Source organism: Ursus americanus, chromosome 13 (assembly GCF_024610735.1).
Source record: "Ursus americanus isolate L20-20 chromosome 13, mUrsAme1.1.p, whole genome shotgun sequence".
Lineage (NCBI taxonomy): Eukaryota > Metazoa > Chordata > Mammalia > Carnivora > Ursidae > Ursus > Ursus americanus.
The window spans coordinates 33,453,647-33,478,351 of record NC_142139.1 but is presented as its reverse complement, the minus strand read 5'-3'; the positions used below and the strand labels follow the sequence as shown (position 1 = coordinate 33,478,351).

Here is a 24,705-nt window from a genome sequence, read left to right as displayed (position 1 = left end):
GTTGCCTGGATGAACGGACCACGGGAGCGCAGTGTCTTCCACGCGTGCAACTGACCCGGTACAGTCGCTGTCTGTCTCCCAGTCCTAAAGAACAATCTCTTCGAGGCACCGGGGAGAATATCCCGACCAGCTGGTTTGAAGCAGGCAGCGGGGGCTGCACAGCGGCCGACTACCCCTCCGGGCACGAAGGTCAGTAAGGTAGCGAGGTTAAAGGCACAAAGGAGTGGAGGGGCGAGCTCCGGCACCCTCGCGAGGTCTCCGGGCGTTGGGGCGTATCTAGGCGGTCCCCGGAGCCAGCCGAGGAAAGGCTTGCGACGCAGGCAGGACAGAAGGTGGGCAGAAGCAGCTTTTACCTGCCACAGCTGAAGCATGGCCACCGGCTCTTGCTGAGTGCGTGCCTCGCTCCCGACTGGACAGCAGCCTGCTCCTCCCCAGGCTGCACCTGCATTTGAGCCGGCCCTCTTAGGACAGGGTCCTCTCCGCGCATCCCAGCGTCAAGGTCCCATGGCTGCAACTTCTCCGCGCCCCGCTGGGACGCCCCGGCAGCTTGTCGCGGCGCTCACCTACGTGCTCCTGAGCTGCCCGGTGCTACAGGGACAGGTACCCTCGCCTGGGACTGAACCCCACCCTGCGCTTTACCTGCCCACCTGGGGCGCCCTGGCCCGCAGTAGCCCCGACGGCCCCAGCGTCCTCATCGCCAACCCCGGACTCCGGGTTCCCGTGGGCCGCTCGCTTTGGCTGGACCCGCTCCGGGACCTGGTGATTCGAGTGCAGCCCGGGCACTGGTGCGAGGTGACGGTGCTGGAAGCCCTGCCGCTGAGCCACGGTGCGCTCTCCCCGCGCCGCTTCCCCTGCGCCTTCGGGCCCCGCCAGGTCCAGTACACTCACTTCGGCTCCCGAAGCCCGCGACGCGCTCGGGTGCGGCTGCAACTGCGCTACGACGCCCCGACTTACACGCTGGCTCTGCCCTTCACGCTGGCTGTGGACGTGGTCTTCCCCCGGTCGGAGCTAGTGACGCGCAACAGGCCTTTGTCAGTGGAGAAGCTGCAGGGCTGGAGCCAAGCCATTGACAGGAGAGTGCTGGACTTTGCCTCCCTGGGGAACGGAGCCTCTACCACCAGCAGGTGCCGGCTCACCCTTCTTCCTCCCCAGGGCGGCCCACTGCCCAAGTATGGGCATTTGGTGGATGCCATGGGGGACCCTCTCCCCAGGGGCAAGCGAGTAGACTGTGAGACTTTTGTCAGAGCTGGGGTGCGCTACCAGCATACCGCCTCCACCCCGTCGCCCAATCGGGACTATGTGCCCTTGATGGCGGAGCTGCTAGGGCCAGAAGACAGAGGCGCTGGGTCAGAGGCGGCGCTGCCCCGCGAGCACTTCCAGCTGCTGGTGAGCATCCTCGACGGAGTAGAGAACACTGCACCTAGGCCCAGTTTTGTGGCCCTGATGATGATGGAGGTCAATCAGTTCTTGCTGACAGCTCTGACCCCTGATGCACTGGCTGCGGAGGACACAGAGTCTGACCCTGATGAACTGGTCTTCAACATTCTCAATGCCCCCACAACCACACCAGGGCACCAGGGGTACTTGGTCAGCACTGACGACCCCCTGGGTCTTCCAGTCTCTTTCTTCACCCAGAGGGAGCTGCGGGAACTGAGAATTGCCTATCAGCCCCCGACAGAGAATTTGGATTCAGAGCACCTCTTCCAGCTGGAGCTGCAGGTGGTGGACGGAGATGGCGCCACCTCAGACCCCTTTGCCTTCATCGTGATAATGAAGCCCATGAACATGCTGGCCCCAGTGGCTAGATATAACCAGGGACTGCTGCTATTTGAAGGTCAGTTAAAGCCCCTGTCCAGTACTCACAGCCTTCAGATTAGTGATAATGATAAGCTAGAAGAGGTGATAGTAACTGCAGTAAGGGGCTTGAGTCATGGGCAGCTGGTGGTGCTTGGGGCACCTGCTGGGTGCAAGCATTTCACACCAGAGGACCTGGCAGCAGGGCGAGTGGTGTACCAGCATGATGGCAGCAACACCTACAGTGACAATATCATTTTCCGGATGGAGGATGGGCACCACCAGGTGGAATTCCTCTTCCCTGTCACCATCATACCTGTTGATGATGAACCACCGAAGGTCAAGGCCAACACCGGGCTCTCAGTTACAGAAGGCCAGGTGGTCCAGATTTCCCCCTTTGTCCTGAGTGCAACTGATATTGACTCTGACGACTCAACCATCTGCTTTGTGCTGGAGGACCAGCCTCTAGAAGAGGAAGAAAGAGGGTGGGATCTGGCCCCTGGTTCCTCCTACTCAACTCAGCACCTGGGGGAGATGCTGCTTCGGCAGGCTGAACCACCTCTGTCCCCGGAAGATGAAGATTGGTATTATGTGGACAAGGAAGGACTTTATGAGAAGGTGGTGACTGAGTGGCTTCAGCAAGACATAATGGAAGGGAAACTCTTCTATCGCCATCTTGGACCCCACAGACCTCAACCTGTAACGGCCCAGCTGATTTTCCATGTACAGGATGACCATGACCCACCCAATCTATCCAACCAGCACTTCTTCACCATCAAGGTCCAACCAGTGGATCTGCAGAGTCCAGAACTATTTCCAGGAACTACCCTAGAAATGACCGTGCACCAGTACCAACTCACTCACTTCCAGAAGAAATTCCTCCAATATGTTGACCAGGACTCAGATGACCAGAACCTGTGGTACACCTTACTGACACCCCCAACTGACACAGATGACAACCACCAAGTCCGGGCTGGAGAAGTTGTGCTCACTGATTCACCAGATATGCCCATCATGCACTTCACCCAGGCCCAGGTAAATCTCCATAAAGTTGCCTACCAGCCCCCACAGAGGAAGCTGGGTGTTGTACCACGGGTTGTGCAGTTCACCTACCAAGTGGAGGATGCTGCAGGCAACAGCATACGTGGTACATTCACATTATTCCTGAAGCCTGTGGACAACCAGCCTCCAGAAGTCACCAACAGAGGCTTTACTGTCTTAGAGGGAGGAAATTTTATCCTCACCAGTAATGAACTGGATGTCATAGACCCTGACACAGATGTTGACCAGATTGTCTTCATATTAGTCTGGGGTCCCCAACATGGACACCTGCGCTACTTAAACAAACATATGGTTCCAGGGGAACTTTTCATGCAAGCTGATATTATTAATGGGAGTGTCTCTTACCAGCACAGCAGAGACCAGACCACCAATGACACCTTCCATCTGGAGGTAAGTGACAAGGTGCACCACATACCCATCACCGTCCGGATTTACGTGCATCCCACTTCAGCTGACAAAAGTCCCAAGGTCTCTGTTACAGGTAGTCCGTTATTAGATGTTTCCATAGATGTACTAGAGAGCAGAGCCACTGAGATCACCATGGACATGATACATGGCAAAAAGAAGGGCACAGGTGACTTGATGCTGTCTTTCATTGTAGAGGATAGCCCAAAATTGGGCATTCTTCTAGTGAATGGTTTACCTGCAGAACGATTCACCCAAGAGGACCTCATCAGTGGGGCAGTAGTCTATGTCCACACTGGGGGTGAAGTTGGCTTCCAGAAACAACATGATACCTTCAGCCTCACTCTCTCCAAGGATTCTTGTCAATGGGTGGTAGGAGACAGCATAGTTGAGAGAGTGCAGGTCCAAGTGCTTGTGCTGCCTGTGGACAATGTGGCACCCACAGTCTTGGTGGGGGAGTCCTATATTGTTGACGAAGGCGGGAAGAGTCCCTTGACCTCACGACATCTCAGTATTGAAGATGTGGACACACCCCAAGATGAAATCCTTTGCACAGTGACTGGTCAGCCAGCCTCTGGCTACCTGGAAAACATTGCACCAGCTCCTGGTTCAAAAGAATCACGGGCTGGTAGCCCCATCAGTGCTTTCTCCATCAGAGATGTCCAAGCGAGGCGTATCAATTATGTACAGAGTATTCACAAGGGTGTAGAGCCACAAAAAGATCAATTCACCTTTCATTGTTCTGATGGCATCAACTTCTCCCCAAATGTCTTCTTCCCTATAATCATCTTACCCACCAATGACGAGCAGCCTGAACTTTTTGCCGGTGAGTTTGTGGTGTTAGAGGGGATGAGCCTGGTCATAGACACCCCACTGCTCAATGGAGCAGATGCTGACTTGCCACCAAATGAGCTTCACTTTCAGCTCACAGCCCTCCCTCAGCACGGACGAATCGTCCAGCAGCTGGCCACCGGCAGCCAGCCCATCCGCAGCTTCACCTTACAGGAGATCCAGGAGGCCTCCACTATTGTGTACGAGCATGATGACTCTGAGACCACAGAGGACAGTTTTGAGGTCTGGTTGAGTGATGGCAAGCACACCACTCACAGGAGGGTACCCGTTATGGTGATCCTGGTGGACGATGAAACCCCTCGACTGACCACCAATGATGGGCTGGAAGTAGAGCCTGGACACACCGAGGTCATCACAAATTGGGTCCTGAAGGCCACAGATCTTGACTCTGATGAAAAGAGCCTCAGTTTTGTCCTCCGTTCAGGGCCTCAACAAGGGCTTCTACAGCGGCTGAGAAAACCCAGAGGGGAGGCGAGAAATAACCTCACGCTAGGGATGAACTTTACCCAGGATGAGATTGACAGAAGCCTCATCTGCTACACCCACACAGGCCAAGATGGAGTTCTTGACATTATCAAGTTTGATGTGACTGATGGGATTAACCCTTTGATAGACCGCTACTTCTACATCACTGTTGGCAGCTTAGACAGGGTCTTCCCTGAGGTGGTTAGCAAAGGGCTTACCCTGACAGAAGGTGGCAGAGTGACCCTTACCACCAATCTGCTTAGCACCAGTGACCTGAACAGCCTTAATGAACAGCTTCACTTCAGAATCACGCGGGCTCCTAGCCTGGGGCACTTGGAGAGCTCTGACCACCCTGGGACGCCCATTGCCTCTTTCACTCAGCTTCAGTTGGCTAGCAACAAAATATACTATGTCCACACTTCAAATGATGAGATAAAGATGGACAGCTTTGAGTTTCAAGTGACTGATGGACTCAACCCTGTGTCCCAGACTTTCAGGATCTTCATCACAGACGTGGATGATAAGAAACCTGTCTTGACCATCCATAAACTAGTACTGCAGGAAGGGGAAAGCAAACACATCACTCCGTTTGAGTTGACAGTGGAAGACAAGGACACTCCAGATGATCTTCTCCTCTTTACTGTCACCCAGCTCCCCATCCATGGTAGGCTTTTGTATAATGGCAGTCATCCCGTGACCACCTTCACCAAGCGGGACCTGAGAGAGAGCCTGATTAGCTACTGGCATGATGGCAGTCAGACAACTGAGGACAGTTTCTCCTTGACTGTGACAGATGGCACTCATGCTGATTTCTATGTCTTCCCAGACACTGTCCTAGAGACACACAAACCTCAGGTAATGAGGATCCACATAAGTTCTCTGGACAACAGGCTCCCCCAGATTGCCATTAACAGAGGTGCGCCAGCCTCGAAGCGCCTTCACGCTGGACACATGAGCTTCCTGATTACCAGCAGGTCTCTGAAGGCAGAGGATCAAGACAGTTTCCAGGGGTTCCTGAAGTATAAAGTGACCAGAGGACCAGAGCATGGCTTCATTATCAACACTGGCCTTGGAAACCAGAGCACTCGAGTGTTTATGCAAGGTTAGTAACAAGATCCCCGATGCTTCTGTCCCACTTCTTGAGCAGATCAGATCTCCCAATTCTGTATAAAATTGTCCCAACCTCAGCCCATTGGCAGAGAGATTGTTATTCTAATGAAATATGGTGGAATACGAGATTATTCTAATAACAAAAATGGGCAACAAGTTCTTTTCCAGCCATTTCATCAGCATGCCCATTTAACAGGAACTCTCGGACATCTAGTAAGGCTGGTAGATATGCCCTAAAATTGCAGAATGCAGGTGGGCAGTTTCTGCTTCTGAAATATCATCGTAAGATATGATTACATTAATTTCGATAATATTAGTTTAATTTCAAATTTTTAGTAAAGAATGACATACCTAGGAATTGTTGTCATAGTTTATCAGTAAGTTTAGATTTCTGAAGATGATATTTTGTACTTAGATTTTGGAGATAAATATTACACAGCCCATTTTCTCATGCTATTCAAATGTAACTTCTGCATCTAAAAAAAAAAGCGTAGAACTAAATTTTCCTAAGTGTGTGAAGAGTTATGTTTTTAAGATCTTTTTTTAAATATATTTGTCACTACTACTAATGGTGAATTGAGGCAGGTTCTTTTTTTTTCCCCCCCCGGGTAATGTGACACTTGCTGTCTTTGGCAGCTCTTTACATTGTCTTAAAACTTTTCCATGTAGCTTTATGCATGAGATGTGAAGAGATACGTGGAATTTTCTATGTATGATACATATAGACCTAAATGCAATCTTAGAGTAAAACTTACGAAGGGTGTTTAAAAATCGTTTAGTTACATTTTCAGAATTGCTTCTAAAGCTGATGAAATCATATGGTTTTATAAGAATTATCTTTATGAATAAATACCCCCAAAATGCAAATTCTTTAATAGAGTAATAACTAATGTAAAAAACACAATTATAGACCAAGTGACAAGTTCTCAAAAATCCAAGAGAATAGGTAATAACAAAATCATGATTTTAGTCCCATTTTCTTTTTTCTTAGACTGCAGCAGTTATTCTTGTTTAAATTCATTTTGACTAAAAGTTCATGAAGAACTACCATCATGCAAGCCCCCGGCTTGTACAGAAGACCTAAACCAGATGGACTCCGCTTTCCAGAGAGGGCCAGGATGCTGTAACATGGGCAGCACTAGAATGGCTTTCTTGGCGATTATCCCACAGATCATACACAGAGCACCGTAACAGAATTTTAAACTAATGTTCTATTTTTGCCAATGTTACTTTAAGAAAAAATTAGATTCATGTTCACTTAATCATTTTTTAGAAGTTAGATTTGCATGCATTTAACCATTTTAAAATTTCTTTGTTGTAGTATTTTTATGCCTTAAACCATTGAAGTTCTCATACTCGTTTTCTATTATGCCAATATGACGAGGGATACTCACTCTTTTATTAGCTGACATTGACGAAAGGAGGATCCGCTACATCTTGAATGAAGGCAGCAAAGCGACAAAGGATATCTTCTACTTCTCTGTTGAAGACAACAGTAAGTCAATATTGAAACCTTAAAAGGGAGTCTTGGTTATTTAAAATCAATATGAAACTGAAAAAAATTATTTACATAGTAATCACAATTGGTATATGTCATAATACAAACATATGAATTCTGTTTGCTCTATTTGCAATCCTAAGCCAAATGATTCTTGACAAATTACTGTTTTGGAAGGGGAAGCGACAAGGAATCTCAAGAATAAGATATGAAGTATTTTACCTGACCTAGATTATGTGTGGCATCCTATAGGCAAGTCAGTCTCTTCCAGTGGTTCTGAGAATCTGACTGGTGGTTTCTGTCCTTCTGGAACAAATTAGAAAGTCCACCTTTAGAGTTTGTTAGGATTTTCAGCTCCAGAACTGAATCTTATTGATCTCCAAATTGTATCATCACAAATTGGGTGATCTCCTTGATCTCCAAATTGATCTCCAAATTGTAATCTTCCTGGATCTCCTTGATCTCCAAATTGTAATCTTCCTGGATGGTGAAAAACGTGTCGACCAGCATAGAAGAAAACTTGCTTTAAAAACCGCCTGTGTATGCTGCACCTGTATCTGTTTTCTCTGCCTTCAAAGTAGCATAATAGGAAGCAAGGAGCTGACAGAAGGCACTCTGCTCCGCTAGGAATGGGCTGATTATGTTGTCAAAGAAAAAGTGTTTTGCAGTATGACAGAATAATTGCAAAAATTATGCCCGTGTGCTGCTTGCCACTCGATAACCTCTTTCAGTAAAAATCATTACTCATTCCTAGTAAGTTACATGCATTTTCTTCCTCAATCATATACAATCATTCAGGACTGTTTGGGAAAACAGTCCTATATGAAGACTGAGTTTGAATCCCAGCTTACCCCGTGTGACCTTGAAAGAAGTAAGCTGGTCCTCTCTGTGATTCATTTCACTCAGGTATAAAATGGTGGTCTCCATACCACTTCCAAAGGGCTGCCAAGAGGATTAAGTGAGATAATATATGTAAAGTGTTTAGCACAAAGTCGATACTCATTAATAATGACTTACCTTGGGCTCCTGGGTGGCTCAGTCAGTTAAGCATCTGCTTTTGGCTCAGGATATGATCCCAGGGTCCTGGGATCGAGCCCAGTGTTGGGCTCCTTGCTGAGCAGGGAGCCTGCTTCTCCCTCTGCCTGCCGCTTGCCCTGCTTGCCCTTCTCTCTCTCTCTAATAAATAAACACAGTCTTTAAAAAAAAAAATAATGAGTTACCTTCTCCTCTTCTGATGAGACTAACTACAGTGGAAACCACTGACCCCTCCTCTCCATCTTCTCACTTAAAGTGTAAAATCTGATCTTTCCTTCATTCCCCAAGTTCCCAAGGACCAAAGTCACTAAAAAGATGAAGCTGAGGGGCGCCTGGGTGGCACAGCGGTTAAGCGTCTGCCTTCGGCTCAGGGCATGATCCTGGCGTTATGGGATCGAGCCCCACATCAGGCTCCTCCGCTATGAGCCTGCTTCTTCCTCTCCCACTCCCCCTGCTTGTGTTCCCTCTCTCGCTGACTGTCTCTATCTCTGTCAAATAAATAAATAAAATCTTTAAAAAAAAAAAGCAAAGATGAAGCTGAATTTAAGCCTTCTAAACTAACTCACTAACATTAAGCACATGTGAGATTCAAATAGTTTATGGCGACTATTTTTCTTTCTGTTTTCTAGAGGGATGATATTCTAAAAAGATGTGTATCTGACTCGGACACTGTACTTTCTGAGTGACATCAGAAACAAGGGTCAATCTGTGATGATAAATGTGAATTTTATATTGCTACCATTCTTGAGTACTTTTTGCAGACCAGGCAATGCTTGTATACATTATGACTTCTTTTTTTTTTTTAATGATTTTTTATTATATTATGTTAGTCACCATACAGTACATCCCCGGTTTCCGATGTAAGGCTCGATGATTCATTAGTTGTGTATAACACCCAGTGCACCATGTAATACGTGCCCTCCTTACTACCCATCACCAGTCTATCCCATTCTCCCACCCCCCTCCCCTCTGAGGCCCTCAGTTTGTTTCTCATAGTCCATAGTCTCTCATGTTTCATTCCCCCTTCTGATTACCCCCCCTTTCTTTATCCCTTTCTTCCCCTACCGATCATCCTAGTTCTTATGTTCCATAGATGAGAGAAATCATATGATAGTTGTCTTTCTCTGCTTGACTTACTTCACTTAGCATTATCTCCTCCAGTGCCGTCCATGTTGTAGCAAATGTTGAGAACTCGTTCTTTCTGATTGCTGAGTAATATTCCATTGTATATATGGACCACAACTTCTTAATCCAGTCATCTGTTGAAGGGCATCTCGGCTCCTTCCACGATTTAGCTATTGTGGACATTGCTGCTATGAACATTGGGGTGCATATGGCCCTTCTCTTCACTACGTCTGTATCTTTGGGGTAAACACCCAGTAGTGCAATGGCTGGATCATAGGGTAGCTCAATTTTTAACTTTTTAAGGGACCTCCACACTGTTTTCCAGAGTGGCTGTACCAACTTGCATTCCCACCAACAATGTAGGAGGGATCCCCTTTCTCCACATCCTCTCCAACAATTGTTGTTTCTTGCCTTGTCTATTTTTGCCATTCTAACTGGCGTAAGGTGGTATCTCAGTGTGGTTTTGATTTGAATTTCCTTGATGGCTAATGATTTTGAACATTTTTTCATGCGTCTGTTAGCCATTTGTATGTCATCATTGGAAAAGTGTCTGTTCATATCTTCTGCCCATGTTTTGATTTGTTTATTTGTTTCTCGTGTATTGAGTTTGAGAAGTTCTTTGTAGATCTTGGATACCAGTCCTTTATCTGTAGTGTCATTTGCAAATATCTTCTCCCATTCCGTGGGCTGCCTCTTAGTTTTTCTGACTGTTTCCTTGGATGTGCAGAAACTTTTAATCTTGATGAAGTCCCATAAATTCATTTTATCTTTTGTTTCTCTTGCCTTTGGGGATGTGTCATGAAAAAGGTTGCTTTGGCCAATGTCATAGAGGTTGCTGCCTATGTTCTCCTCTATGATTTTGATGGATTCCTGTCTCACATCGAGGTCTTTCATCCATTTGGAGTTTATTTTTGTGTATGGTGTGAGATAGTGGTCAAGTTCCATTCTTTTGCATGTAGCTGTCCAATTTTCCCAGCACCATTTATTGAAGAGACTGTCTTTTTCCCGCCGGATGTTTTTTCCTGCTTTATCAAATATTAGTTGCCCAAAGAGCCGAGGGTCCATTTCTGGGCTCTCTATTCTGTTCCATTGGTCTATGTGTCTGTTTTTATGCCAGTACCATGCTGTCTTTGTGATCACAGCTTTGTAGTACAGCTCGAAATCTGGCATTGTGATGCCCCCAGCTTTGTTTTTCCTTTTCAACAGTTCCTTGGAGATTCAGGGCCTTTTCTGTTTCCATACAAATTTAAGGACTATTTATTCCAGTTCTTTGAAAAATGTCCTCGGTATTTTGATTGGGATAGCATTGAAAGTGTAGATTGCTCTGGGTAGCACGGACATTTTAACTATGTTAATTCTTCCGATCCATGAGCATGGAATATCTTTCCATCTTTTTATGTCTTCCTCAATGTCTTTCAAGAGTGATTTATAGTTTCTAGAATATAGGTCCTTTACGTCTCTGGTTAAGTTAATTCCAAGGTAACGTATGGTTTTTGATGCTATTGTAAATGGGATGGATTCCCTAATTTCTCTTTCTTCGGTCTCGTTATTCGTGTATAGAAATGCAACTGATTTCTGAGCATTGATTTTGTATACATTATGACTTCTGATCCTCACTGTAAAATAAGAGGTAAACATTATGATGCCCATTTTAAAATAAAGGCACCAAGATTGACTAACTGGACTGAAGTCATACAGGTAATAAGCAGGTGAACTGGAAGCAAACCCAAATATTGCAGATTCCAAAGCCAAGGTTCTTAACCACCACTGCTACACCACTGTCTTCATGAAGCCAAAACCATGCACAAAAGTCAGGGAATAAGTCAAAGACAGCACTTCCTCACCTCACAAAGAAGCCTCTAGTAAATTAAAGTGATAATAATAACGAAACACAGACTCCAAAATATTTGAGGACCCATTTGCTCATAGTTGGATGTCCCTATGCTGATTCGATACTTATGCATTTATTTGTTCCCTGGATTTTTTTTGTTTTGTTTTGTTTTTATTTTTATTGTTTTTTTATTTGTTCCCTGGATTTTTTTTTTATTGTTTTCTGAGCATCGTGTACAGAGCTAAGATCCCTATCTGCCCATTTTGAGCATTCTTGGAATACTGTGGAAGAACTCGCTTAAACGTTTTTGTGTCAGGTATTTTCAAGTTTTATAAATGTATTTCTCTACAAGAGCCAACCTGATCTTTTTTTTTTAAATATCCCAATTGGGGGGGGGGCACCTGGGTGTCTCAGTCGGTTAAGTATCTGCCTTCGGCTCAGGTTGTAATCCCAGGGTCAGGGATGGAGCCCCATACCAGGCTCCCCACTCAGTGGAAACCCTATTTCTCCCTCTCCCTCTGCCTGCCACTTTCCTTGCTGTGCTTTCTCTCTCTCTCTGTCAAATAAACAAATAAAATCTTAAAATAAATGTAAAATAATAAAAGATAAAATATCCCAATTTTTAAAATATTTCCCTAATGGAATTAGACTGACAATTTATTCATATTTTTTATCTTGACAGCCTATAGCACTAACAGAAGGTGCTGCTTCCAGTTATCTAAGCTTTTGGAACTGGACACACTTCTAGGGATGCATTTGTTACCAGTGGGCAGAAGTCGAATTTGTTGTTGATGGTGGTGGTGGTGGAAAGTGGTAGTGGTACCAGCTTTCAAGGCATTAAGAGAAGACCGTGCCCTGCCTCTAGGACTGTGCGTCATGCACATCCTCAGGTGAGCTCAGGGACTTAAAGGCGAAGGTGGTGGCAATATGACTCTAGAGATGCAATTTATTAGGACCCCAGGCTGCATAGCAGGAAGGCTTCCGGTTCATAGGCTCTGAAACCAGGCCGTTTGCGCTCAAAGCCCAGTGCCGCCGTGTAGTGCTTTGCGTCTCTGAGAAACTGTGCTTTAGTTTGCTCATCTGTGAACTGGAGATGATTATAGTGTATATCTCGTAGGATTATTATGAGGATTTCAGTGGTTTCCCATCGCTGCTACCATGAATTACCACACATTTAGTGGCTCAAAACAACACAGACTTACAAGTCTGTCATTCAGAAGACGAAAGTGGTTCTTACTGGGCTAAAATCTAGGTTTGGGCAAGGCTGCCTCCCTTTCTGAAGACTCTAGGGGAGAGCCCACATCCTTGCCCTTTCTAGCTTCTAGAAATGGTCCCATTCGTCCATATTCAAAGCCTGAAGTGTCCAGTCGTTCTCGTTTGTCCCACTCTGGCGCCAACTCTCCTGCCTCCCTCTTCCCCTACAAGAGTCCCTGGGATGACATTGGGCTCACACGGATAATCCCGTCCCCATCTCAGAATCTGTAATCACACCTGCAGAGTCCCTTTTGCCATGTGATACATGCACAGGTTCTGGGAATTAAGATGTGGACGTCTTTAGGGGGCACCATCCTAAGTATCACAAGTACTAAAGAAAAACATGCACGAGGCACAGAAGAGTGCCTGGCACAAAGCAAACACATGGCAGGTGTTATTATCGTTAGAATTATTAGCTGAGACACCAAGTGTTGTATTTCTCTTCTTTCAGGTAAAAAGAAATTTAACAATTTATTCCTGAACATCTATAGTTAGATCGGTTGATGATATAAAAAGTTCAACTTTTTTTTGGAGACTTTATTTATTTATTTGACAGGCAGAGAGCACAAGCAGGGGCAGAGGCAGGCAGAGGGAGAAGCAGGCTCTCTGCTGAGCAGGGAGCCCAACGTGGGGCTCCATCCCAGGACGCTGGGATCATGACTGAGCCAAAGACAAATGCTTAATAGACTGAGCCACCCAGGGGTCCCCAAATATTCAACTTTTAAACTATTATGGTGAATTATCTTATTGGGGTCTTGCCTGGAACTCTTGGTTTCTCATCTTTTTCTCTGCCCACTTTTAAACTGATTTCATATTTATCAGAAACCCACTAAGAAAAAAAAAGTCCACTAAGGAGACAAAGGAAGAAGAGAAAGTAACTCGGATCCACCATTCTAGGCTTTGCCACTGCATGCTGAGCCCCACCCACAGGAATACCTTGCCTATCCGCGTCCTGTTTCCTGTAGCAATTGTGCCTTTTTCTTCTTGCTCTGCTAGAGTTAAATGAAGTGACATATGCCAAAAATGTAATAGGACACCCAGAGTATATCAGTTCCCCAATAAATACGAGTTTTCTTTTCTTCTTTCCTCTCCCATAGTTATGCACATACCTGTACTTGTGTACACAGCTGAACTGGGAATTCAAATGGAAATTTTTTACAACGTACCTAGTTAGTATGTTCTATGTGTTTCTGCATCATCAATTTTGAGTAACTCAGACTAAGGCCATTGGTATATAAGAGCTCAGTCTTTTTTATAACATTGGTGATGAATTTCATTATGTTCAAGGTTATCATGAAATCCACTGGTAAAATAGAGAATGCATTTTTGATTTCTAAAGCTCTGAACTGTGCCAATTAAGCATACTGTCAAGTTCGTCCATCTCCCTCTCCGTAAGTCATTATACTCATAGATTTGTCTCGAAATTTTGCATATCTCTACTATATGTAATGCTGAATGGATCTGTTCTACTTACCATATAATATAACCTTAAATTTATATGACACTTAATGTTTCTACAAAGAGATTTACAGGTGTTATTCCAATTGATCCTTACTATATAACCTGTAAGACAGAAATTATTATCTCAGATTTTAAGGTGAAGGAATGGGCTTGAAGAATTAAAATGATCCATACAAAGGAACCATTAGAAACATAAGTCAATACTTTCTCATAAGCCACACTAAATGATTATATGGGAACGAGACAATTTTAGTTTGGGGATGTGCTATAGATATTTCACATTCTCCTTAGGACCTGAAACAAATTGTTTTATTTCCTCTTAAATTATTCAGTGTCTAAAACCAAACTGATTAACACTATGCATTTTGATATTTGAATTTTTCTTTAATTTGACCTGATACATGTCTCATGGTCCCTGTGAGTGTAAGTTTTCCGTTTAGGTAAAGTGTCTTTTTCAAGCAAGCTATGAAAGTAAAGTAAGAGCAACCAAAAGGTTTTTTAGGACCAGTGATAGAACTAACTGTAAGACCAGTGAGTCTGCCCAACAGCCAAGGTAATACCACACTGTGTAGGACTTGAAACTCTCTTGAACACATCGAAGAGTTCGAGAGCAAGGCAGAAAATGTCTCTGAATAGTCAACTGAAAATCTGTGGCCCGATATTTTCACACTGGCCTCAAAGAAGCCCTTTCTTGAAGTCTATTTACTCTTATTTCCCACACAATTCTAATTTTATTTTAAATAAAAACAGTGGTAAGAAGAGAGTGGGGGTTAAAAGCAAAGACCTACAGAATGCAGAAGAGAGAGATAAAAATGAGCAGCCAAAGAATTCAAATTCAGGAGAAACCAGGAGGCAATGTCATGAAGAGACAAGACATTCAATATATTTCTATGACCGTCATGCAGCCAAAGTGTAACTGCTGTGAGGCTATAATGTCTGCCGGTCTTCAGGATGATGTCGTAATAGACCCATATATAATGTGGAAAGAGGTTCCCAATGTATCGTTAAAAAGAAAACCAAGTAGAAAACTGTAAAGTTGTAAAGGATGATTGCATTTTCAGGTATACCTGCCTATATATAGACAGACATAGGAAAAAGTCTAAAGTATATGTAGCGAGATGTTAAAAATGGTTTATAATGGCAGTGATAGATTCTAAGTTATCTTTATTTCTTTTGACTTTTCTTTACATTTTCTTGTGTAAATGCTTTACAATGAACACTACTATCAGAGAAAAAACAAAAAGCAATTTCCATTTAAGAAAAAAGAACACTGGACTACATCACAACCAACTTGGATCCATAATATTGATTTAAATGGCTAAACATGTTGTTCTGGCTTATAAATAATTCAAAAAGTCCCCCATAATCATGTAATGGATTTAAGAATCCAAACAGAGGAGGACCTGTGGGTTCTTCTCAGGCGGGAAGGAATCAACGGTTATATTTGCTGCTGACCCTTCCCTCATGAGCCCTTCTTTCTGGTATCTATTATTCCTTCATACCACGACCAGAAATGAATTGTTAACTCTTGGCAAGCTATAACCAAGGCCGGTCCAGAGGCAATGGAGCAGACAGCTAGAGGGACAGAAAAGGCTCACCACCGGTGTCCCCATGCTCAGTCTGTGGAAGAATTAGTTCAGGATCACAAGGTATCGGAAAAAGCTAGAAGGTTGGGTGTGCTCATACCATGCTAAGCAAAACTTAATGTCATCCCCTCTCCTTTGTGAAATATGCTAGGTAATCTTCCCTTTATGTCATTTGTGATTTAATTTGATTTTTTCACTTTCATACTGAAACAATTGATTATTTTTTAAAAAATGGAAGAGGTCCTTATATTTGGATTGCCTTACAAACTGTCTAGACAGTCACGTCAGCCATATTTCCTATCTCTGTTTGGAGGCCATACCTGGAGTGTAACTGTCCCACAGTAATATTTTGCTACAAACTAATTCTTTTAGAAATGGAGACACCTTTTCACAACCTCCACTACTGAGTCCTTTTTAGGAGTGCATTCGATGAATGGCAGAATGGTAAGGAACAACAGTGAAAACTACCTTCATGTCACACTATTTAAACCTTGTTCTTAGCCTTGCTAATTATACTTCCAGCTGAAAGCTTTAAGTCTACAATTCTGCATTAAAATACTTGACTGTATGGGTACTTTTAACATAAATAGTCTAAAATTTTTTAAATGGCCAGTAATTCCTCCACCAGATACCTTGCTATAAATATTTTTTTAAAATAAATACATGTACGTAGTTAAAGAATAATAATAAACTGTGCATTGATACTTAGTCCCTTTACCAAAAGAGAACTCGTTCCTTCTGTTTTCTTTCAAAAAAAAAAAACTTAATCACATAGCAGAAAATATATGTATATCCTTTTTATTTACACAAAAGAGATTACTTTTTGTGCTTGGCTCTGAGCCTTTTGTTTAATGTACATCTATATCCAGACATACACTAACCCAGCACAAACAGATCTACCTTACCTGCCTTATCCTTTGTAAACAGCTATATAATATTTTATTTTATGGCTATGTAAACCAAAAATTATTTTTACATATATATGGCTATATCTTTTCTCTCTCATGTTCAAAGCTGCCATGAACTGACTCTTTTCCTATAGTTGTGAATGCATACCTTTTTGCTCATTTAACCTGGATATTTGCATGTCGAAAACATTCTAACTTTTCCCTAAATTCATCATTGCTTCAGACATACGAGGCTTTCTCGTACGAGGGTACAAGACAGACATGTAGTTCAGATAGAAAATGTGAGAGCAGTTTATTCCAAAAATTTACTATTAATCCTTATCAGTTAAAAAATATGAGCAAAGAAAAAAAATGAGCAAAGCCTTCTCTGCTGTAGGTGCTCCCAGAAACCCTCCAGATTTCTTGCTTCCTTGGCTCTGCCAGGGCAGACTCTGGAGGAGTCTCTGTTTTGGGGGTTTTTGAGGTCTGCCATGCTGAACTTGCAAGGACTGAGTCTGCAATTTAGAATTAAGTCTAAAGTCACAGGTACAGTGAACTGTCCCAAGATGGTCTGCTTCTCTGAGTACAGGTCAAAAGAAGTTTTGCTAATTTCTAGCTCACTAGTCAATGGGGTCATGAGGACCACCGCGAGGTGACAACCTCATCCATTTACATGACACACAGAAGGGCTGAGTCTAAGTCACATTTTATAAAATATTGTACATCAGTACTGGGTGCTTGACTCTTAACCTTATTCATAGTGTAGGAACACTTTTAAACCTCTTAATCCTAGACAAGTCCCATACCTTTTTTTTTCTTTGACAACAGCTTGCCCATGTTTGAGAAACATAGCTGCTTTGTTCATATACTTTAATAACAAGTAGAATTTCTTACTTAGTTTCCACATAGAAAATTAGGTGGGGATTTGAGATAAAAGTTCTGCAGATACTGAGGTAAAAGTGAAATGATTTCCAGATGATTTTCTCAGTTCTCCATTTTATTCTGTTGGTGCTAAAACACCCCTAATGTTTTCGGCCACATTTTTTAAAACTAAAAATATGTGCACAAACAGTACAAATATTCAAAAAGTACAAAATAGTATAAATAAGTACAATATCCAAATAGTACAAAAGAGTATAAAATAAAAAGCAAAAATTCTCTCCTGTTCCCATCCATAGTCCTATTCCACATGAAAACAAAAATTGTTTTTACATAAGCAAACGTTAGCACACACACATACGTCTTGCTGTAATTATGTCTTCCATTAATGTTTAAAGTCCTGGAGGTCTGGGAGATGGCAGATAAATTTTATTTACTTATTGTCTGATTTTTAATCTTTATGGAAATGGGAGCTCTTTAGAATTGTAGTTGGGGCTATGTATGCCAGGTAAAGAAATAGAGGAGATAATCTGGCTAATTAAGTTGATACGCTCAATCAAATCATGTAATCCTGATCATAATCTGTGCTAGAATTGACATGCTCCCCGACGACACCTGGCATGTGATAGGTGCTCAAATCATAGTGGTTGAATAAAAAGATAAATACAAATTCATGAAAAAATGACCAAATCTCAAATTCATTTTATGATTTGTAGAGGCTGTATGCTTAGTCATAGTTGTGATTCAAAAAATAACATTGATCATAGTTGTGGATAATTTGGGAGGAGACTTTTGAAATTAAAAACTAAATGTATTTTGGAGTTTATGATCCACAGCAAACAACCTCAAAGAGAAATGGCTTTGGTCTCTTTATCTTTGAGTATTTGCATGAAAGCATTTTGTTCATATTTTTCTCCCCATAAAATAAAAGACAGGCTTATTTTTTGAACCATACTCTATTTTTTAAACTGTGCAATTCCACGTATAAAAATAGAAAGCCAGGTTGAGCATGCAGTAACCTAGGAAAGCTCTGGTACAAGAAAATAATCACACTTCACAAAGATGATTAATGAAAGGAGAAAATGTTTTTGAAAGCCAAGAAATACTATGAACGATGCTCTCTTAGTATTCTCGACTAGTAAATCAATACCTACTGTATTCAGGGAGTGTCTCGTTTAGATCATGTTATTGTGTATCTCCAGTTTCTCATCTTCCAGTTGCTAAATATCCTCATTACCACATACATCAATTTAAGAAACATTTTATTGCTTGAAAAGAGAATTTATTGCTTAAAAACAGCCAAGCTGTTTTTGTCTTGTGTTATGTAAACAGCCTCTTAAATAATCACTTCAGGGACCGATTTAAAATAAAATTTGACAGCCTCCAGATTAGATCCTAAATTCTGTGTACATAACACATGTACCTAATTAATAGATAATTATAAGAAAACAAATACATATGTGTGTATACGCACATATATGTATATTAGTTTACGAGGTATAGATGAACACACAGAGCTCTCTAAAACGAGAAAAATATTTTGACTCATTTGGAATGGCTAGTTAATGTGTATCCATCTTCTTGATAATGAGGGAAAATACTCTGATTTCAAATTCAGACTCGTCATTTATTGAACATCTGTCTCGTCCCAGGTCTTATGCTGGATATTTCAGTATCTTGCCTCTCATTGCATGTTCACAGCATCATCATGAGATAGATATTATCCCCCATTCTATAGATTAAAAATAGTATTTTTACACACAGTCTTCAAGTCTCGGTGACATTGAGTGAAATTATTATTACTGTTGTTAGCCCTTGAACATTCTAGGGAGGCATATGGAAGAATAAGACCATCACAAAATCCTAATCCTTATGAAATTAAGTCAGTATTAAAATTATCCTTATGTATTGACCGACTCTTTGTCCAAAAATCACATGTTTCTCTGGAAGGCAAAAGATATTTAAAACAGAAATTATAGGAAATATCTGGAAGCTGCTGTTTATATAGTCACAGGCGTACAGGCAAGCCCTTCAGTGTAAGGAAGGCAAGAAGCACAAATGACTGAACGATGCCATTGCCACTTTTAGAAATCAGAACTCAGTGTTTCAACTTAGGTCAGACGACTCATCTATAGTTTCGAATGACCAGAGTCACTGAAGACAATATTCTTAATAGAAAAATTATCAACAGATTGCACTCTGTCGAGCTTCAAATAAGCTGGGCTGCCGGGCATTTTGCTCATCATTCTCCATCAGGACCCAGACACATTGTCTCTAGGTATGATAGTGACTCGGACTTCCCTGAAGTAATTTACAAAAAGTGGGAATGAACAGGCATATATGCATCTGCATGCTCTCAGCCCAGATTTATGAGAAACTGACGGAGAAACAAAACATATGTAAGAAGTGCAGAATGGATATGCAACCCTGCCCTCATTGGCAGGAAAGCAGGTAGTAAAACACGCTGAACGTCCGTGGCGCTTAACCCGGTAGGTTTCCAGAGGCTGTGCCCTGGGAGCAGCGCAAAACCAGAAACGCCGTAGCCGTGGGATTTCAGCCCCTTGACATCTCAAGCCAACACTGAGGGTAAGGGATAACTGCTAAAATGATCAAGGATCACAGTGTTTTGTTCATTAGGTATGTTATTAGAAATAGGGTGCGCAAGTAGAATGTTTGGCTTTCAGGTTTCTTTTTTGACAATAGATTAAGAAAGTGAACTCGGGAATGTATTGTTACACCGGGAGGCACAAGCAGAGGGACCCCCGGAGCCTCCACATCCTTTGTTAGTGCTGTCTTTGGTAGCCCAGTTTTCGGCTTTTCCTCTCTTCTGTCTACTGCTCCTTTCACCTTCTATCCTCGTTTTCTTCCTCATTTGCTTTTACTTTCTTCTGCACAACTTATAAAATTAGCTCTGAATGCTTATCATATTCCTCTTGGTTCTTTCCGCAGCCCTGCAATATCCTCCACCTGTGACTTTATTTACATAATTCTCCTTAGGCCTTCTTTTCCATTCTCCAAGGCAGTGTCCAGAAACCATAATGTCCATGGGTGTACTTATTGAGAAAGTGTTTGAAAAAGGATAACAATACTGTCATTAAAGCAATCCCTACATCTTGTAATGAGAACATTCTTGATACCTGACCTTCATTATATCTAGCAAATGTGTTGAGGAAGGGGTGCAATCTGTTATGGTTACAAGTAAAAATTCTTTGAAACAGAACGAGGTGTTATGATGTCCACCCAAAAAAGCCAAGAGCGCTAGAAACATCTGCTAGAAAATAAAATCCTACTGAAGGGAGGGAAATTGAATCCCTTTGAGATCAGCCATGTAAAAAGTTTCGTTCCCATGATGAGCTTCGAGGAGCTAGCTGTCCTCTCATTAATCATCCGGGCAGACACTCAGCGGTGCTCAGGACAGGCCCTGGGTGGAGTTGTCGAGTTATAGCTGGAAGCATCTTTGCTCAGGAGAGAGCCGGTTGAGGTCCTCCGTGGAAGCAATTAGGAGAGACTGAAAATGGCTGTGGTCTCTGCTTCCTGTGGTGAAAGAAAAGTGGGATATGCACCAGTTGGCACAGCATGAGGAGAAAAGATAATAGCTTTCTGGAGACAATGACTTCCTAGTCTTTTTAAGTGACTGCGTAGAACTGCTGGAGCTCAGTGATTATATGGGGGAAGACCTGTAAAGATTTCCCATTTCCTTTTTTAAATGCATAAATGCTGCCCCACATCAGAGTCTCAGCGGCCAGAATTATGTATGTAGATGAATTAAAGACATCAAAGGCAAATCCAATTTTTCTCCTTTGTAGTTTCTTTTCTATAAAATAAATCTGTAGATCTTAAGAGATCTGTAGATAGAATTCAGAGGTTCAGTGAACTTGAATGGAAAAAAAAGGTATCTTTATTTTTACTAACCTCCACCTAAAATATAGCTTTCCCCCCTATTATAAATGTAGCCAATGAACGATAACACGACCAGCAGCACTTTTGGCTTCGTAATCAGTAGAAATAATAGATATTTTAATGTCAAGTTATAGGAAGTATAGAGATGTCAAAGTATCCTTTATATTCGTCATTACTTTGAAATTTTGGTGGTAATTACTATCGGAAATTTCTTGTTTTAATAGCCGTATGAGATAATTCACATACCGCAATAATTCATATCCATCCATTTAAAGTGCCCAATTCAATGGGTTTGGGTATATTATTAATTTTTTAGACTGTAGTAATACAGAGAGCATAAATTCGTTGTTTTAGCCAGTTTTACACATATAATTCAGTGGCACTAATTGCATTCACAGTATCATGCAACCATCACCACTATTTTCAAAATTTTATATTTACCCCAAACAGAAACTCTCTAAACATTCAACAGTAATTTCCCACTCTCCCTTTCCCCCAGTCCCTGGTAACCTCTAATCTCCTTTCTGTCACTATAAATTTGTCTTTCTGTATATTTCATATGAGTGGAACCATACAATATTTGTCCATTTGTGTCCAGCTTATTTCATGAACATGATGTCTTGAAAGTTCATCCACACATCAGTATCAGATGTATCAGTACTTCCTTTTTATGGCTGAATAATATTCCACTGTGTGCATATACTATGTTTTGTTTTTCCATTCACCTGTTGACAGATACCTTGTTTCTAACTTTTCATTATTGTGAATAATTAATTCCATTAGGTATATACCTAAGAGTAGAATTGATAGGTCTCATATGCTAATTCTATGCTTAGTTTTTTTTTTTTCAGTAACCACCAAATTGTTTTCCATAACAGCTTCAGAAAATTTTTGAATATTCTGACAATTGCATTTTTAATACAATTGAGTTTTACATAATTCTGTGCATTTTCGCATATACATTCAGAAACAGTTGAAAGAAGGGGACCAGAGGCTTCCACAGATTGCCTAAGCACTTTCACGGCACAAACAAAAAAATGTCAAGAACTCTGCATGCTGGCTTCTCTTTTCTCTAAGCAAACTAATTTAAATCTGTAAAATCCTGGCAAGTGTTTGATGTCTAGAACTGAAATGGGCAATCATAAAAATAGTGATTTTGCATTATCTTGGAAATTCAGTACAGCTGAACTAGACCAATGACTAAACTTCAAAAATGCTTTCAGAACCAGATTTTCTCAGATGATAACATAATAGGCATCTTTACCAACAAACATGTTGAGAAAACGTAATACACACTTCAGTGGGTAAGTATAAGTTCAGGCCTTCAGTATACCAAAGCATAAGGGCTAGTTAGATGAGTATATTTTGAAAAGCCATATAGTAGGGGTACCTGGGTGGCTCAGTCGGTTAAGCGTCTGCCGTCGGCTCAGGTCATGATCCCAGGGTCCTGGGATCGAGCATCACGTCGGGCTCCTTGCTCAGCGGGGAGCCTGCATCTCCCTCTCCCTCTGCTGCTCCCCCTTCTTGTACTCTCTGTCAAATAAGTAGAATCTTTAAAAAAAGAAAAGAAAAACTAGATAGCTCCTCAAATGTGGTTGATTTATCAATCAGTTATATTGGAGTTCTGAAAAGAGAATAAAAAATATAAAAGCTTCAACAATTTGCATCTCTCATGTAGAACTATAGTCAATTTAAAACATCATGAAATACGTTCATTCACAGTCTTGTGCAACCATCATCACTCTATATTTTCAAAACTTTCGTTGCTCCAAACAGAAGCCACGTAACCTTTAAACAGTATCGGTCAGCATGACCGCGCCAGTTATGCACAGGTTCGCTTCAGCTCTGCGTTTTACAAAGGGAAATACATTGTAGCCACTTAATTCGGGTGTTTAGGATTCAGAGTACGATTGCCACCAACCATGAGAAGAAACACATAGGAAGAACTTGGACTCAAATTGCAGAAATGGCATAGTACTCTTCTGACATAAGTATCATTCATTTAATTAGCAAATGTTTATGGAGTTCCTGTTATCTACCAGGCTAATGGGATATGGCAGGAAAAGAGACACAGTCCCTCCTGTCAAGGAACTTACAGTCCAATGGGGGATAAGTTAAATGGGAGGGTAAATGCTATAGTAAGAGTCAGCTTCGATTGTTTTGAGAACAAATGTGCAAGGCATCTTATCCAGAACTCAAACGAAGCTTCTAAGAAAGCGACAATCTAAGCTGAGACCTGAATGAGTGGAATTTAGCCAGATGAAGGGAATAGAAAAGAGGCATAACAGCAAGAAATAGCAGAGGAAATCTGGGGACTGTGTGAGCTCACTCTGACCGCGTAGACAGAGAGCAGAGGCTGTGGAGGGAGCTGAGGCAGTGAGCAGGCTCCAGACCAGGAAGGATGTTCTAAATGTGTCAACAGACTTTATCCTGAAGGTGATGAAGAGACAGTAAAAGTTCAGAGCGGTGACACGATTACCAGGTGCTCTGTGCACATAACTTTGCATTATAGAGAATAGACCGCAGGTAGAAACAAAAGTAGAAAGGGAGAGATTGAAGCAAAGTAAGTGAGAAACATTGTTGGTATAAGCTTAAGTGGTAGAAACAAGTGTGGAGAGAAGTGGATAGATTTTTTTTGATTTGTAGGAGTTAGAATTGACAGTTCGTGAATTTGAGGGAGTAAAGAGAGGAAGTCAAGAGTGATGCCTGGTGTTTCCTTTCTAACAATTATTATCTCCCTATATGCTGTGTTCTCTCAAAGTTTTAAATGCATGTGAGCAGCCATTGGCCAGTGACAGATGGTCCATCTCCCACTGGAACAATAAAAGAGAACAGAAAACATAACCAGCTCTAAGAATGCAAACCTAATTAATACTGCCTTTTGTACAAACTACACTGAGACCCGAAGAGGCAGTGGTAACTGAGAGCCATGCTAAGACTGATAGTTTTGATCAAACCTCTTGAATGGTCAAGAGAATAATCAAAAAGGGGGACTGTTGACATAAATTTCTAGGCCAGAGGTGGAGCTGCTTCTGCCCAGGGTGCCACATCAGGGAGCCCAAACTTAGATAACTTTCATGTCCCTGCAAACGCTCCGCTTGACCAGAAATACAGTGTACCCAGTCATCCAGTCTCCAAATGCCAAACCAACTCTGAGCCGTCTCACCCAAACAAAGTTGACTACATGGCCCCAGCCAATCAGATAGTCTCCATTTCTTTCTTTCTTGGTCTTTATTCTTAAATACTGTTTTATTTTTTTTTTAAGATTTTATTTATTTTAAGAGAGAGCACACAAGCAAGCAAGGGGGAGAGGCAAAGGCAGAGGGAGAAGCAGGCTTCCCGCTGAGCAGGGAGCCTGATGGATGATGGACATGGGGCTCAATCCCAGGACCCTGAGATCATGACCTGAGCCAAAGACAGACGCTTAATCAACAGAGCCACCCAGGTGCCCCATTCCTTGGTCTTTATCCTATAAAAGCTTCTTGCCCAGGAGCCTGGGTGGTTCAGTTGCTTAAGCGTCCAACTCTTGGTTTTGGCTCAGGTCATGATGTCAGGAGTAGT

At 42.2% G+C, this 24,705-nt stretch overlaps 1 protein-coding gene across 1 annotated transcript in view; it reads left to right on the top strand.

Annotated features, from left to right (window-relative positions):
• The first annotated feature begins 324 nt into the window (after positions 1–324).
• FREM3 (FRAS1 related extracellular matrix 3) overlaps positions 325–24,705 on the top strand; it is an 84,079-nt gene continuing 59,698 nt past the window's right edge. Inside the window, 2 exon segments of the mRNA XM_045798633.2 lie at positions 325–5,680; positions 7,094–7,183. Of these exon segments, the coding sequence (XP_045654589.2) occupies positions 505–5,680; positions 7,094–7,183 (5,266 nt within the window). The 5' untranslated portion in view covers positions 325–504.